This window comes from Nannobrachium achirus, assembly GCF_963921795.1.
Source record: "Nannobrachium achirus genome assembly, chromosome: 11".
Classification (NCBI taxonomy): Eukaryota; Metazoa; Chordata; class Actinopteri; order Myctophiformes; family Myctophidae; genus Nannobrachium; species Nannobrachium achirus.
In genome coordinates, this window is record NC_137820.1 from 58,865,150 (window position 1) to 58,880,441 (window position 15,292).

The 15,292-nt window shown below is 41.8% G+C and overlaps 1 protein-coding gene across 1 annotated transcript in view; it reads left to right on the forward strand.

The window, feature by feature from the left end:
* Window positions 1-447: 447 nt before the first annotated feature.
* The window catches only part of LOC308294490 (fibronectin type III domain-containing protein 7-like), a gene marked incomplete at both ends in the record, with an annotated part of 29,757 nt that continues 14,912 nt past the window's right edge, over window positions 448-15,292 (forward strand). The window contains 9 exons of the mRNA XM_080737223.1: window positions 448-670; window positions 1,304-1,582; window positions 2,783-3,022; window positions 6,019-6,276; window positions 6,868-7,122; window positions 7,735-7,989; window positions 9,066-9,326; window positions 9,788-9,817; window positions 10,096-10,116. Of these exons, the coding sequence (XP_080593349.1) occupies window positions 448-670; window positions 1,304-1,582; window positions 2,783-3,022; window positions 6,019-6,276; window positions 6,868-7,122; window positions 7,735-7,989; window positions 9,066-9,326; window positions 9,788-9,817; window positions 10,096-10,116 (1,822 nt within the window). The remainder of the gene's footprint in view (window positions 671-1,303; window positions 1,583-2,782; window positions 3,023-6,018; window positions 6,277-6,867; window positions 7,123-7,734; window positions 7,990-9,065; window positions 9,327-9,787; window positions 9,818-10,095; window positions 10,117-15,292) is intronic.

Here is a 15,292-nt window from a genome sequence, read left to right on the forward strand (position 1 = left end):
GTCAAATAATAGAGACACAGATATGGTATCATAGATTGTTTTTGCATTTCTTAATATTAAGTGCTAATTGTTTAATTGCTGTAATGAACAAATATATTTACAGCATATGGTCAACTACACTACAATGGAAGACAATATACCTGACACCTGTGCACACAAAGGCACAATCTTGTACAGCCTCACACACATACTGCAGGCACTGGTTCATATCAGGTTATAGCCTACATTTGTGTTCGGAATCATTGGTCTCATACATCATATTGCTTGACATAATAATTATAAACATAGTTATGAAACAAAACAACGCAGGAGTTGCATCACATGAAGCAATTGAATGAAAACAAATAAATTGTTTATTTTGTCAAAATTGCTCTTGATCTCCTCATAAATTAATTATGTCATTTTACAGATTTCCAAGCAGAAGAATGGGACGCATCATCAAAAGACATGACGGTGATGTGGACAAAGTACTTGAGTGCCACAGAATACAGCCTCTCTGCTGCACCACATCACTCACCAAACAACGCTAAACACATGCGGTTTGGTCCCAATTGTGTGATTGGCTCCCTGAACCATCTCACCCCAGACACCATCTATATCATCACGGTCGATGTTCTGGTCAATAATAACGCTTTAGTCGCCGCTTCTGCTCGTTTTAATGCTTCCACAGGTGAGTTACAGTAGTGGCTTTGTCTATAACAAAGAGTGTTATTAGAAACGTATACAACTAACTACTGCAGATTTAGAGTTAGAGAGTTTTGGGTAGAAAACAGGAATAGTAGAGAATAGCATAACATTGGGGCTTATGTAGGTTTGGATTGTCTGTGAATTACAGTTTTAGAGGTACTCTAAACTTAGAGACATTTAATGTACTGTATGTGCACAGTTCTCACCTCATCACATGCCTCGATTACCCAGCTCATATCCATTGCTGTAAATGTAGAAGGAAGGCACTTTTGTGTACAGTATAGGCCTTTAAAATGGATTTAAGTTATCTTCAGCTTTCAGGCAACTGTAGACAGAAACATTTTACTGTTCACGAAGAGATTTGTCCAAATTCAGCCAGAGGTACAGTAGACAGGAACATTTTACTGTTCACGAAGAGATTTGTCCAAATTCAGCCAGAGGTATATTATGAAATATCGCTGCCCTTATTTTCTGCATACAGTACTGTACCTCTCGTGCAATGCAAGGTGCCTGGTTGCGTTGGGTTACGTTTTCTATTATGGGCATTTACTTAATGTTTTTCTTCTTCCTGCATGTTTTTTCATCAGAACTAATTGTGTGCATTAACTGTCTTTAGCTCCCAAGGTTCCTCAAGTAGTGAAGCAAAAAGTGCAGAACCTTGGAGGTGGAGCAGACTGCAGAACCTTGGAGGTGGAGTTCACCCCGGTTGCCGGGGCCACTGGGTACATCATACGCATTGAGAACAACGCTGGCTTCTTCCGCGAAGACCATGTGACCTCCTCGCCTGCACAGCTGGGATCCCTTGATCCCACGTACACCACATACTCACTCAGCATCATGTCTAAGAACGCTGGCGGCCGCAGCCAGCCGTCCACCTCTGTGAAAGGAAAGACAGGTACTGTTATGCCTCATGTAGTTTTAAAAACATATTTTATGGACAGGGGGGACATAATGTAGAAAATAACTTTCTGAGGGCTTGTTTCAAGCAGAAATGTTTTACTCGTTCACTGGGAGGAAAAAAAGATTGCTACCTAGCCTTCCACCTTGTTATCTGATCTTCCTAAAACTATGCATAACCCTAACCCTAAACCTAACCTCAGTAACCGTGACACGGGTGATTATCTAACCTGCCGACGCTCACGCGGGATTATCTAACCTGCCGACGCTGTTCGACCCAACAGGAGTTCGACCTATGGGGCAGTCCCCCAAAAGAATATAGGTCCCAACCTGCCCTAAGGTCAACATTGGTTTGATCCACTTATGATACAACTGACATTTACCCTAAAGCTGACCTCATCCTGACAATGCATGCTGTTTGCAACAGGACTTGATATCTCCACTTGTCACAAACATGCCACAAGCAGTTTCAGTGTTTTGTGCTCATTGTTTGCCATCATTCACCTCTAGATATTTCTTCATAAGCCCCTGATTATTAGACCCAGCTATCCATCCCCTCCTCTGGTGTTCATGTCTTGTGAGTATCAATGATCATTGGTCAAACCATCCCCTGGTTTCCAAAGTGAATAATATGAGATGAGATGATATTAGACTTTTACCACTATATCATATAACATAAACATTGATATTTCACTGATTACTCACAAATATCACTTTTTTGTTTGTTTAAACACGTGTATGATACTTAATAGTTTTATTTGGGGAAAATGAGGTCTGACTTCCTGATTTATGTTAGGTGACAATGCGTTATAGCAGTTCTCACAATACATTTTTGAGAGATTGATTAAGGACCTATTTTCCAATGATCCAAATATGATCTTTAGTTGCCAAAAAAAGGCAGCACATTTGCATTTAAGAGCTTCAATTGTCACCTGTGTCACCTTCTCCCTCTAAAACAAATATGCCAGTTCCCTCAAAACCGATCCATTTCAAACAGATGTTATTTGAGAAAAAAAGTAAATTATTTTACTTTTCATAAAACTTAAGACACTTGACATTAACTCGATATCCTGCATAGGAGAATCAGTATATCCCTGAATTACTTTGATTCAGGATGATTTATATACTGCCGTTCATTTTGATTATAGGACACTAAACACTAAACTTTATCCTGTATTCCCAGTCCCTTGCCCACCAGAGAATTTGGCAGTCGAGGAGACAGAGGCAGGAAACGGTACGCTGTCATGGAATAGCTCACCCCATGCTGACAAGTACAAGGCCTTCATCAAGAGAGATGATGGAGCTGAAGTGAACTGCACCACCAACAGCACCAGCTGCGACTTCACCTGTATGTGTGGCTACACCTACCTGATGAACGTGTTTGCCTATAACGATGCTGGCCGCAGTCCCGAGGGAGTGACCCTCAACTACACCACCTGTAAGTAACTGTTTAACCACTGCCAATTCCCTATTCTGGAGTGAACAATGGTGAATATAGTGGAAAAAGCTTGTAAGACCTATATTTTGTCGAGAGATCTGGTGTATTGTACAAAAACAATAGTGCACTGTTAAGATTGTTATCCAGAAAGCTTTTTCCCATCACAAGGCTGGGGAATCTTTGCAGCTTAAACCCTCTGTACTTAGTAAAACGTTGAATTGTAACTGTACTTGGTATGTAAGGTGGGCCAGTCTTACTTTTACGTTCAGAAATAAGTGTATTATAATAATGCAATACTATTAACCATTTATCATTAAAGGAATATATATATATATTACTGTTGTATGATTGTTCTTATATAAACCCAAATGAAAAAGGGGGACCTTTGTTGCCGGACAACGCCAGTTGGACTTTAACCAACAAACCATTAAAGGTTTACACACCACTAGGCTAAGACACAGGTTCGTAGTAATACCAGGCTGGGAGAGCAATAAATGGGTACGAACACCCTGGAGAGACTGACACCACAACGTTTTCAGGGGGGTACAAAGTTACAATATTTTATTAACCTTGACAGAGGCCTCTAACCGCCACAAAAACAATAAAACACAAAAGAAAAACCTAAATTCCTAAAAGGCGCCGTTAACTAATAAAACAATTCAAAGCATTTATTAATTGCGACCGTCAGGGAGCAGTTTACTATGAAAACCTCCACCGGCCGTCCGTCCGTCCGTCCGTCCGTCCGTCACACGTCACACGTCACACCTTTGTTTGTGTACGGTGTGATGTCATATATCTTCAGTATGACATCACACCACATGTGTACACAAACCTTTGTGTACGTTGCTGTGGCAACAGTCTGTTGTTGCTGGTCTGTTAGTGTACGTTAGCAACCACCTTAGCAACCATGGTTTTACCCTAGCAACCAACTGTTTACCCTAGCAACCAACTGTTTACCATAGCAACCATGTTTTTTTACCCTAGCAACCAACTGGGCATAAAAGGGATTCTGTTAGGGATCTCCATATATGGGCATAAAAGGGATTCTGTTAGGGATCTCCATATATGGGCATAAAAGGGATTCTGTTAGGGATCTCCATATATGGGCATAAAAGGGATTCTGTTAGCTGTTAGTGATCTCCATATATGGGCATAAAAGGGATGCTGTTAGGGATCTCCATATATGGGCATAAAAGGGATTCTGTTAGGGATCTCCATATATGGGCATGAAAGGGATTATGTTAGGGATCTCCATATATGGGCATAAAAGGGATTGTATCCCAGATGATGCCCTGTTAGGAGATTCATGACACGCGTGTCAGAAAATGCATGACACGCTGCTGCGCCACACTCAGCACCCCTAAAAACCAGTACTTGGGATTTGTTGATGTAAATGTTCACATAGAGTGTAATAATTGGTAAAACAAACTTTTGGCCTATTTGTGGAGATAAGCGACCAACGGTCGCTTATCTCCTGATTAGGGAGTCTTACTGGTAGTTAAAATATTATCTTCAATTCTACTAGTAAAGTGCAAGGTGCGTATCGTGGAGCACTTCACTAGTGTCCGAACGAATAAGTATAGCAAGGGGGGGGCACCGGGGAGCCCAATATAGCCACACAGCTTAGCAGAGAGGGGGTTCAACAGCATACATCCTACGTCTCAATTCCACGGCAGATTCTGAAACACACAAGAGGAGGCCGCCAGCTCATCTGTTCACAAGTGCATAATGGTTGTCCTAGAGTGCGGTGCTTTAACTTTGTGTGTCGCGATAGACAGGTACTTACACACCCGGCAAGCAGACGCTTGCCGGTGAGTGATGTAGGCGTGCGACACACAGGACCGTCTCTCTCCGTCTCTCTCACAGCAGGCCAGCACGGACCGTCTCTCTCCGTCTCTCTCACAGCAGGCCAGCTCGGACCGTCTCTCTCACAGCAGGCCAGGCACCGGTTCGTTCCTCTCACCGGCTCGCCAGTCTCTCCGTCGCTGTAAACTATAAGGTTCGCACAATGGTTCTCACTTAGCGTAGCATAGCTACTTTACTCAGTCCCATGAGTCTCTATATTGCGTACGTGGTTCCTCAGAACCCCCGGTGTCTCTGCTCTCTCACAACACGTCTGCTCCGTTCCCCTGCTTCCCTCTGACTGAGACGCGCCGTCCCATTCATAGTCCTGCGTCCCGCCCAGCTGCCACTCAATTGGCCAGCCGTGACGTCAACCCCACACTGCATAGGCTGCAACATGGCCGCTAGTTACCCTATCCAGAACCTCCATTCACTTAAAGTCCCGCAGTCCATTCAGAAAAAGAGAACATGATTAAGGGGAAAGGAATATTATTACAACATAAATACCATAACGGAAATACAATGTGTTTAAATAAAAGAAACAAAAAGAAAACATCATTGCATTTAAAGAAATAATACAAAAAATGAAAAATAACAACACCTTCCTTTCATCCCTATCACAGGTACGCTCCTTTTCTCACTCTACACCAAATCTCTTCGCCCAAAACTGTCGATCTAGGTCTGTTATTCTTGGGGAACATTCTCCCCAGAATAGTGATACTGGGTTTCAAGTCGTTAACATATATATATATATTTTTTTTTTGGGGAGCAATTCGCTTTTGATCTAGAGCAAATATTGTTACTTTGTGTAACAATATTGTTTCTCCATATTTCATAGAAGTGCTTAAGTATGTATTTGGTTTTTATAAATATTGCCAATGAAAATTACATGTTTATTGTGACCATTTCCTGAACACTTTTGCCTGTCTGTAAATGTATGCTTGGATGTGTGTGTGAGGAAATGTCCAGATCAGAGCTGGACACAGAGCTAGGCTTTCCACAGGTACTGTGCAACCATAACCAAGGGTCCAAGGTTACTGGACTCGAAAGACCAGACAGGCAGAGTGTAGGGAAATGGCTCGGCTTTTGCTGTGATGCTGTATAAAATGAGCTCACGTCACTTCATCATGTGTTCAATCTCCTCTGTACCACAGTGCCTTGTTGCCCAGAGGACGTGCTCGTCAGCCTGGTGAGCACAGAGACCCTGGAGATCAGGTGGAGTCCTGTGCGCGGGGCACAGCTGTACGAGACAAGGGCCGTGGACAGTGACGAGACCATCGTATGCAACGACACAGCACCCGTGTGTGCCCTCTCTGACCTGACATGTGACAGCACCTACAATGTGCGGGTGGTACCCTGCAATGAAATCCGAGGCTGCAACCGCACCTGCCAGCCTCGCACCAGGGGCACGGGTATGTGCACGCACGCATTCACGCACGTACACACGTACCTACGTAAGTCGCATGCATAACAAAAAAACATGTATTGAAACAAAGCATGCAAATTCCTAGAAATCCACATTGCCAAAAAGCAATGTATAACATACATACACACACTCTGCACAAACATACATAATATAGGGTTAAGATGCATTTTTGTGTGAAGACAGAGTACAGTATGTGTTTTTAGCCGTATCACTGACACATCATGTATTTTGTACAAAAGTTAGTTATGTTATGGCACAGTGCCATCAACCCAGGTGTGGAAGAATTTGGAATGAAAGAGTAAAACCTTCAGTGCTACATCTGAGAGTGTACACACAGGTAACCAAATGGACCCTTCCCTGTGTGTACACTCTCAGAATGAAGTTAACCCTGAGAAGTCGACTATGTAGGCACTGTAGGCAAATGCCAAATGTACACTGAGAAGTCGACTATGAAGACAAATGCCGAATGTACACTTCATTGTTTGACCGCGCTGCTTGCTGATTTCCAACGAGCGACGCGGCAATAGGACAAGGTGTAAATCAGGCTGTAACTCATCCTGGCCTCTCTCCCCACCAGCTCCCTGCATGCCACAGGATCTGAAGGTGAACCAGACAGGAGACTACGTCAGCGTAAGCTGGACAGCGAACAACCGCGCTGCCAACTACACCGTGGCAGCACAGCAGGGTACCACCGCCCCCATCACCTGCACAACCGCCTCAGACAGCTGCAGCTTCGCCAGCCTGCCATGTGGCACCAAATTCCAGATCACCGCCATGGCAAGCAACGATGCCGGTGACAGTTTACCCAGCTTCAGCGTTGATCTGGAAACAGGTAACCGGTCGAAGATGACTATAGAGTCTGAGAGACTTCCTATAGTATGATGATCATCTCATTTGTCACTAAAAGGGTTCCCCAAGAATCAACGTATGTTGAAGAAATTAATATTGTATGTAGGCAGTTTGAAACATTTTGACATTGTCCCAGAATATTAACATCAGTGATAATGTGGGTAACATACATTTCCCTAAAAGAAATGCAGTCTGACTAGCCTCGTACCCGCCCTCTTCCGGAACGGAAGTTGGTCGTTTATAGGCTACAGTCTGACTGGAAGCAGGGATAAAACATATCCCCACCAGCCATAAAAATGAATGACCAGACATCCAAATCTGATCAGCTCAAGATAAAGATGAAAAGTTTGAATGCAAATCAAACCCCAGACTCTGAATACTTTTGCAGTGTTCATATCAGTTGCCACAGGATATTTCAGTCAAATCATGCCTTTGCATTTGTATTTAATCAATTCCTGAGTTTCATGTCCATGATCAAGAAGGCCGTTAAAAAACACAAAAAGTTATTATATGGAGATGGATGCATCATATTGTATACAGAACAAAAACACTGCACTCTGTACTGACTGACTGTTCCACTCTCTTCCCTTACCAGCGCCATGTTGCCCAGAAAACCTGACCGTGGAACAGGTGACCATGGCGATGAGCAACGTCACATGGTCTTACGCCAGAGGGGCAGCGTTGTTCCTCACCTCTCTGACGTCTTCGCGGGGCTATGCCCGCTGTCACACCCAGGACTACCACTGTCTCATGGGATGCATCACCTGTGGCACCAACTACACCGTGGGCATGGAGGCCTACAGCCGCACGGGCCACAAGTCTGAGTGCACCTATAAGGGCTTCTCATCCAGTGAGTTGAAATTTCTGTCACTGAAAATCATCTATTTTCTACTGTATAATAGTAACTGTATAATACAGGCTTAAGTGGTTAATCAGACTAATCGGTTTTAATTGCCCGGTCCCAATAAATAGATAGTTCAGGCCGACGTCTCTGCTAACGGCGATAGAACTTCCCTAAAACAATTGAATTAGTTTGCTTACAAGGAATAACTTGTGACACAATCAATGAGGTCCCTTATAGCCTACGACTATTTTGTCTATAGTACAGTGCACAAAGGTCCACAGTGAAATCTTCCTGATTGTGTTTTAAATAAGCAATCCATAACTTTCAAAATCTTTTTTTTTTTTTTTAAAGCTGTACTGTGGAAGCTGCTCAACTAGTGGTCAGTAGCGGTATTGCTTTTTTCGGCCGGAGTCGCCGCGGACCACCGGAACGGGGGTCCGCGGACCACCGCGGCCGTCGCGAGCACCTCCGCCTTGCCGATACGATTCCGTAGAGCCGTCTCCCATCATTTTTAGACCAGAATTGAGGGAGTAGCAAGCAAGATTCCTTCACCAATGTAAACACAGTTGCTGAGGGAAGCTACTTCCTTTAGAGACAGCAAGACTCGCTGTGATTGGCCGGTGGTGTATGATCGGCGCTGTGATTGGCCGGTAGTGTATCATGTGGGAGATGACATCATTTTGCCGGGAAATTCTCCCCCCCTCACAACTCATAGAAAACATATAAAGAGAAGGCTTCAGAAGCTGAAAATAACAGAGTGGGGGTTCTAAAACTTTAGCGATTTAACAGTTAGGACAATTTTAAGATTTGTTTTATAAAAAAAGTTACATGGTATAACTTTAAACAATCTGTATGGTAATACAAAATGACTAGACTGCTCTTCTACTGAGAAATACAAATCCTAAGGTCGAGGGCCACTACTGGTTACCAAGAGGTATTGCATGAAGCCCAAAGTGTAATATCACACCTGCCCAAAAACAGGCTTTCTCCCCGGATTGAAATCCCTACATAAACCGTGAATTGCAGCTTTAATAAGATCACTATTAGATGTATGACTTAAGAGAAATTGTTGTCCCTTACAGGTGCCTGCTGTCCATCGGGCATAAAGCTATACAGACTGGCCAACAGCGCACTGCGGGTGTACTGGCGTTCTTCTCCTGGCGGCAACTACAACTACACAGTAGATATGTCAGGCAGTGCCAACTACACCTGCACCTCCCCGGCTGGGGAAAACAGCTGTGACATCAGCAGTGTGCAGTGTGGAGACGTCTACCATGTAACAGTAGCTCCAGTCTTGCCAGCAGGCGACAAGGTCCACTTCTGCCCCCAGAGGATATATTCAGGTACTGCCAGCAGGTCACTTGTCAATTTCCAGTGGAAGGGACCCTGCACTCGAAATTTGTTCTGAATTGTGTTGATTGAGTTTGGTTACAAAAAATGATGAAAAAGTAAGTCATAGACAGGGAATCTGGACCACAGGCTGTTGATATATCGCACACTGGCCTGGGGTGTCATGATGGGTGCGGGATGAATTTTAGGTGTATATATGTATGTATATGTAAATAGGTCTTTGGGGTTTTTTGTACCTTTTTGTATCTTTTGTACGCTGTACCTCCATTGCCCAAGACAAATTTCTCTTCGGAGACAATAAAGGCTAATTCAAATTCAAATTCAAATAGACAGTACAAAAAAACTTTAAGTGGAGATATGGATACTGTATAATATATTGCCAATGAATATTGAAATACATAATTAACATCATGATTGCTTTTGGTTGACTTTGCATTCTTGTGTCTTTTTTCAGTAACTTGCTCGGGGAGCAATGTAGGAATGGGTGAGTACTGTATATTATTGGCACTTTGAATATTCAGTCTATGAAAATAGCATCACATCATATTGGCAGCCAGTGCAGTGAGACAGACAACACTGTCTGTGTGCTTCCTGATAGGAAGTTCAATACGTCTTTTTTTGTGTTGCTTTACATTAAGAGATGGAACAGTTCCATAATGACTAGGAGTCATATTATACAAAAGTAACATAATTATTCATAACCAACTGAAATCTTTCAATACAATTTTGTCTCTAATGTCACTTAAATGTGTTTTCTTTCAGTAATTTACAGAGGGAAGAGAAGTGTTAACTAGAGAGTGGTAAGTACAATGGCATTCACACGCCACTCACTTTCCTTTTATTAGCAAAAGAAACTGGCAGAATTACAGTTATATCAAATGACACATTCTTACAGTAGCATACTGTAGTGTACACAGTACGACCCTCAGTGTTAAACTTCTGAGTGCAATACGTAACCAAATGGTTGAAATAACACTGATGATTTTACTGTGTAGCTACTTATGAAAGCCATTGTTGTACCAAACACTGTACAATATCACCCTGTTACTTGAGAGTACATGTGTCCCTCTGCTGGCCACATGTGTCCCTACTGGCCACAACAACAATGTGTTAGTGCTTTCGCTAATTGGTAAACAGAAATGTACAACTAAACAGATTTTTTCCTTTGTTTCCGTAAGAACAAAAGTACTGAACAGAATGCATTGTGGATTGTTTTCAAAGCTTCAAGACCTGTTGAACCAAGCAGCAGATACATCTCTCTGCATCTCCCTCAGTCTGATCATCAACCTACATCTGACAAGAAGTCCAAAAAATTAAGTCTGAACAAGCAAGAAAAAGAAGCAAATCTAAAGGCCTTAATACCCATGCAACATTTGGAGGCAGTTATAGCCTGCAACAGGGATTACAATGACCAAATGAATGTGTGTTCTTTGTTCACATGTTATTTGTTATATTTATTTTATTTATATACGTTAAGATAAAATAAAAAAGCCATTGCATATAAAAAGTCATGAACGAAAAAATATAAAAATGTATACATACAGCGTGTGTGTGTGTGTGTGTGTGTGTGTGTGTGTGTGTGTGTGTGTGTGTGTGTGTGTGTGTGTGTGTGTGTGTGTGTCGTGCTCTCAAAAAGTCTTCAAAAGGACAAGTTTCTCATGGAAAACAATGTTTTAAAAATGATATATACACACAAGCACAGTGTCACATATCACGTGGCACAAATTACAAATGTGTGTGCTTATGGTATTGTCTTTTGACTTGTCATTATGACTGAATCTTCAATTTGATCAACGTTGCAATATATTTTTCAATTGTCAGTTTTACTCTAATGCAAAATTGGAAATTGAAAAAAAAAGATTTAAAAAATACCCCAGAAATGCATTCTAATTAATGTATGAAACGTACATTTTGCCCTTTATTCTGCCCATTGCTAAATTGAAACTGTGGCAATTCTATTTTACCTGAATCATATTTTTTCTAATGTGTGGACTAACTGGACATTATGGAAAATCAGTGGTTCTTTGTCAAAAGCAGTGGTTCTCAAACCTTTTCACATCAAAGACACCCAAAAGGTTTATTTGGCCAAAGAGCCCCAATTGAAAAGATTTTGTTTCCAGGGACCCAAATACAAGATTGTGTTGTTTCAAAAATATTAAAAAGAATGTTCAAATTGTATTCTTTCTTGAAAATAGAAGATCCGCAAGCTCTCAACGTGTGGCATTGTGACATGTTGTGAAGTTGTACATCGGCTATTTGCAAATAACTTAAACTATCTGATTCAGGTTAAATATAGACAAAGTTGCCCTTTGATTTAACAATAATTTAATGAAAACAAAATAAGTAGTTCATGCCCCAAGTATTAAGCCTCTTGAGCATAAGTTGCAGACACTTGTCAATCATACCTTCAATGTGTCATTTAACCACTTAAACCCTCTATACAGTATACTTAGTAAACGAATACCGTTGACCAGCTCTGTATTTGTTCTGCTCATGCATTCTTTCCCCCTCTAGTCTACACCAAACCTGTTTGCTGAAAATAGCAGATCTACAATGAGCCTGCAGATCTGCTATTTCCTGTGAACGAATGTTAGGGTTCGAGTGGTTAAGGCTTAGGTGTTGTTGTTGCTTATTCTCAGGATGTACAGTATGAAAACTGTTTGGAATATGTATGTCAGTGTTTGTGTAAACCTGGTGCATATTTATCCAAGTAAAACATTCACAACATCATTGTTTTTGTCTTTCTTTCCTACCTCTAATTTAATTGGTGCAAGTAAAAAATATATAACAACAGTACAAAATAAATTATGCCTGTTTGATAAGTCAGGTAATTTTTTTGTTTTTGTCGCATTCCTGAGACAATAATTTGATGACCAGCAGTGGTCAGTATGGAGACACAAAGAGCCTGCTTTGTTCCCTATGGAGACACAAAGAGTCTCCTCCTCCAAGTATTGGCTTAGGAATGTGACAAAAACTACATATCCATGAATTCAAGTCTCCATGGGGTGAGTAATCGATAGTAAATGTAGAAATACCGCAATATAGAAATACTCTGTTACAAGTAAAAGGCCTGTATTCAAGTTATTACTTGAGTAAAAGTCAAAAGCAATACACTTACAGTACCAAAGTAAAGGTACTCAGATTTTTCAAAATGCACTTAACTTGCAACTAAAGTTTTCAAATAATTGTAGTGCAGTAAAAAGTACAATAGTCGCCTCTGAGATGGTAATGGTGATACTTACCGTAGTTACTTTCCACCACTGACCAAATCGTATAAAATCTCCCAATAGAAAGAGTGGTCCGGAATCTATTATGTCCTGTGTCTACTAGCGGAACTGTTTCCCAAACAGTGGGTTGGGACCCATTTGTGGGTCACAGACCAATTTTTCCTGGGTCACGACTCGAGTAAATCTACAAATGTATTTTCCTACAAAAGAATCATATACACATACATATATATATATATATTTATTTATTTATTTTTAACAAATAAGAATGTTATACAAGAAATTCCATAATAAATAAATAATGACAATAATTATAGAGAAAAAATCCGATCTACAAGCACTCTACACGGCGCGAAACCCGTTGTGAGCTTATAGATCGTCTGTTTTCACTAATTTCTCTTTTGGGTCACAGGCTAAAAGGTTTGGGAACCACTGATTACTGTATGCTAGAGTGGTGCGCATTCTCAACAATATTTTGTGGAGGTTTACAAACATTTGTAGAAACAACTTTTGTGTGACGTCAAAGTACACAAGGGATTTCTCAGACAAATGCCCAATTGGGACCAGTGGATTATTTAAATATGTTTATTTTCATCTGGAATTTAATGCTTTTTCTTTCTTTCTTTCTGTCACTCCCTCCAGTCATGAACGACACCGTAGTTCTGCTTCTGCATACAGATCGTTTTATTTAAGCGCTCTCACAGCTTAAACAATACAAACCGTCGAACTACATAAATAAAGCATAAAACAACAAATACTTGCATTAACAAACAGAAACAAAACAATTGTACAAATTAACAATGAAACCAAGCAAAATGCAAAACAAACAAACTATATACCTTGCTGGTAGCCCCATATAGAACCTCACCCGTCGCTGCGTCCTGTTGTGCTCCGAGATGAGGTCCTAGAAACATGGCCGCTGGAATCGGGCGACAGCCTCCACATCACAGTTGGGAAACACACAAAACGAAATTTTGTCTAAAAAGTAACGGCAGTTCCGAGCTCCCAGACTGTGAAAACCTCACCTCGGTACATAAAACATGAACTGCGGCATGAAACAACCCCTTAAAATCGCTAGTTTTGTCAGCCGGTAATGTTTACAAGCCTGGAAGTTGCAGCCGGAATGGCAGCATTAGCGCCCTCTCTGGTCGAATGTCTGTTCGAATGCAGCGACGGTTGGGGCTACGTTCGACCAGAGAGGGCGCTAATGCTGCCATTCCGGCTGCAACTTCCAGGCTTGTAAACATTACCGGCTGACAAAACTAGCGATTTTAAGGGGTTGTTTCATGCCGCAGTTTTATGTACCGAGGTGAGGTTTTCACAGTCTGGGAGCTCGGAACTGCCGTTACTTTTTGGACAAAATTTCGTTTTGTGTGTTTCCCAACTGTGATGTGGAGGCTGTCGCCCGATTCCAGCGGCCATGTTTCTAGGACCTCATCTCGGAGCACAACAGGACGCAGCGACGGGTGAGGTTCTATATGGGGCTAACCTTGCTGGCTGCATTGAGAAGGGAATGGCGTAACATGATGCCCAGGGACAGACTCATACAGCAACACAACTGCAATAAAAGTCATGTCATTAACTAGATGTTCAAACCCATATAATGTTGAATATTCACTTCAAGGATCAAGGACAAACGTACCTTCCTCCGCATCGCCACTTCAAGTGGGGGGAAGTGCAACCACTAACGGGTTCGAGTCCCAGCTAGACTACTGTATATAAGGAGTTCCATGCATAACCATTTCCGGTACAAATAAATAAATACTTCTTATAACTTATACATATGATCTGGGCATAAACATGGCCATATGAACATAAAGAACCAAATACAAAATAAAGAACAAAAATAAGAAATAAACCATTATACTGGCAGCTACACTCCCACCAAATCTTAACATTGAGATTTCTTACACTTTAAATTTAACCACATTAAATAAAGACCTTTTTACATCTTCAGTTCCCAAATGAAACCATAAACATTTGCTTCAAGCAGTAAACCTTTTTTCATTCACATAGGGTAGCATAGTGTACCATAAACCTGTTGTATGACCTTGGCGATTGCAAATATGGCCACTGTAACTTTCCTTGTTCTAAAGTCGAATACGTAGATGGCCATAAGTTCTTAAACAAACATAGGCAACACAAGATGAGTCTTCTACTGCATCTCACATATACTGTACACCTGTCACTTTGAGGGGTAAGGGTCTAAAAGGCAAAAGTTTAACCCTTAAAATGTTTCCAACCACAATTTTGGGAATGTCATTATAGGCAAACAATTTCAAACATTTTCTCTTTTCTCCCCCCAAACAAATAGTGAAAATATTGGATCTACAAGCTCAACACGTAACCAAGCGACACGTCGAGAGCTTGTAGATCTACTATGTTCGCCATTTTATTGTCTCCACCAGCCGAAGGCTTGGGGGAGAGTATGTTTTCCCCTTCGTCCGTCCGTGTGTGCGTCCGTGCGTCCGTCCGTCCGTCCGTCCGTGCGTCCGTCCGTCCGTCCGTGTGTCCTCGCAGTTTGTGTGCAGCTAATCTCAGTCGCCGTTGGCCCGGTCGCTGCCAAAGTGAGCACACACATTCCCTGGATGCCAATCTAGAACCTCTGCCCTAAAGTTTTCAAATGGGCCTTTTCTAGCGCCACCTAGTGGCCGATGTTCGCAAAACACATTTCTGTCCACTGGGGGCGCCACCACTTTTGCATCCGTTCTGGAGCACCAGGAGTCGGTGGT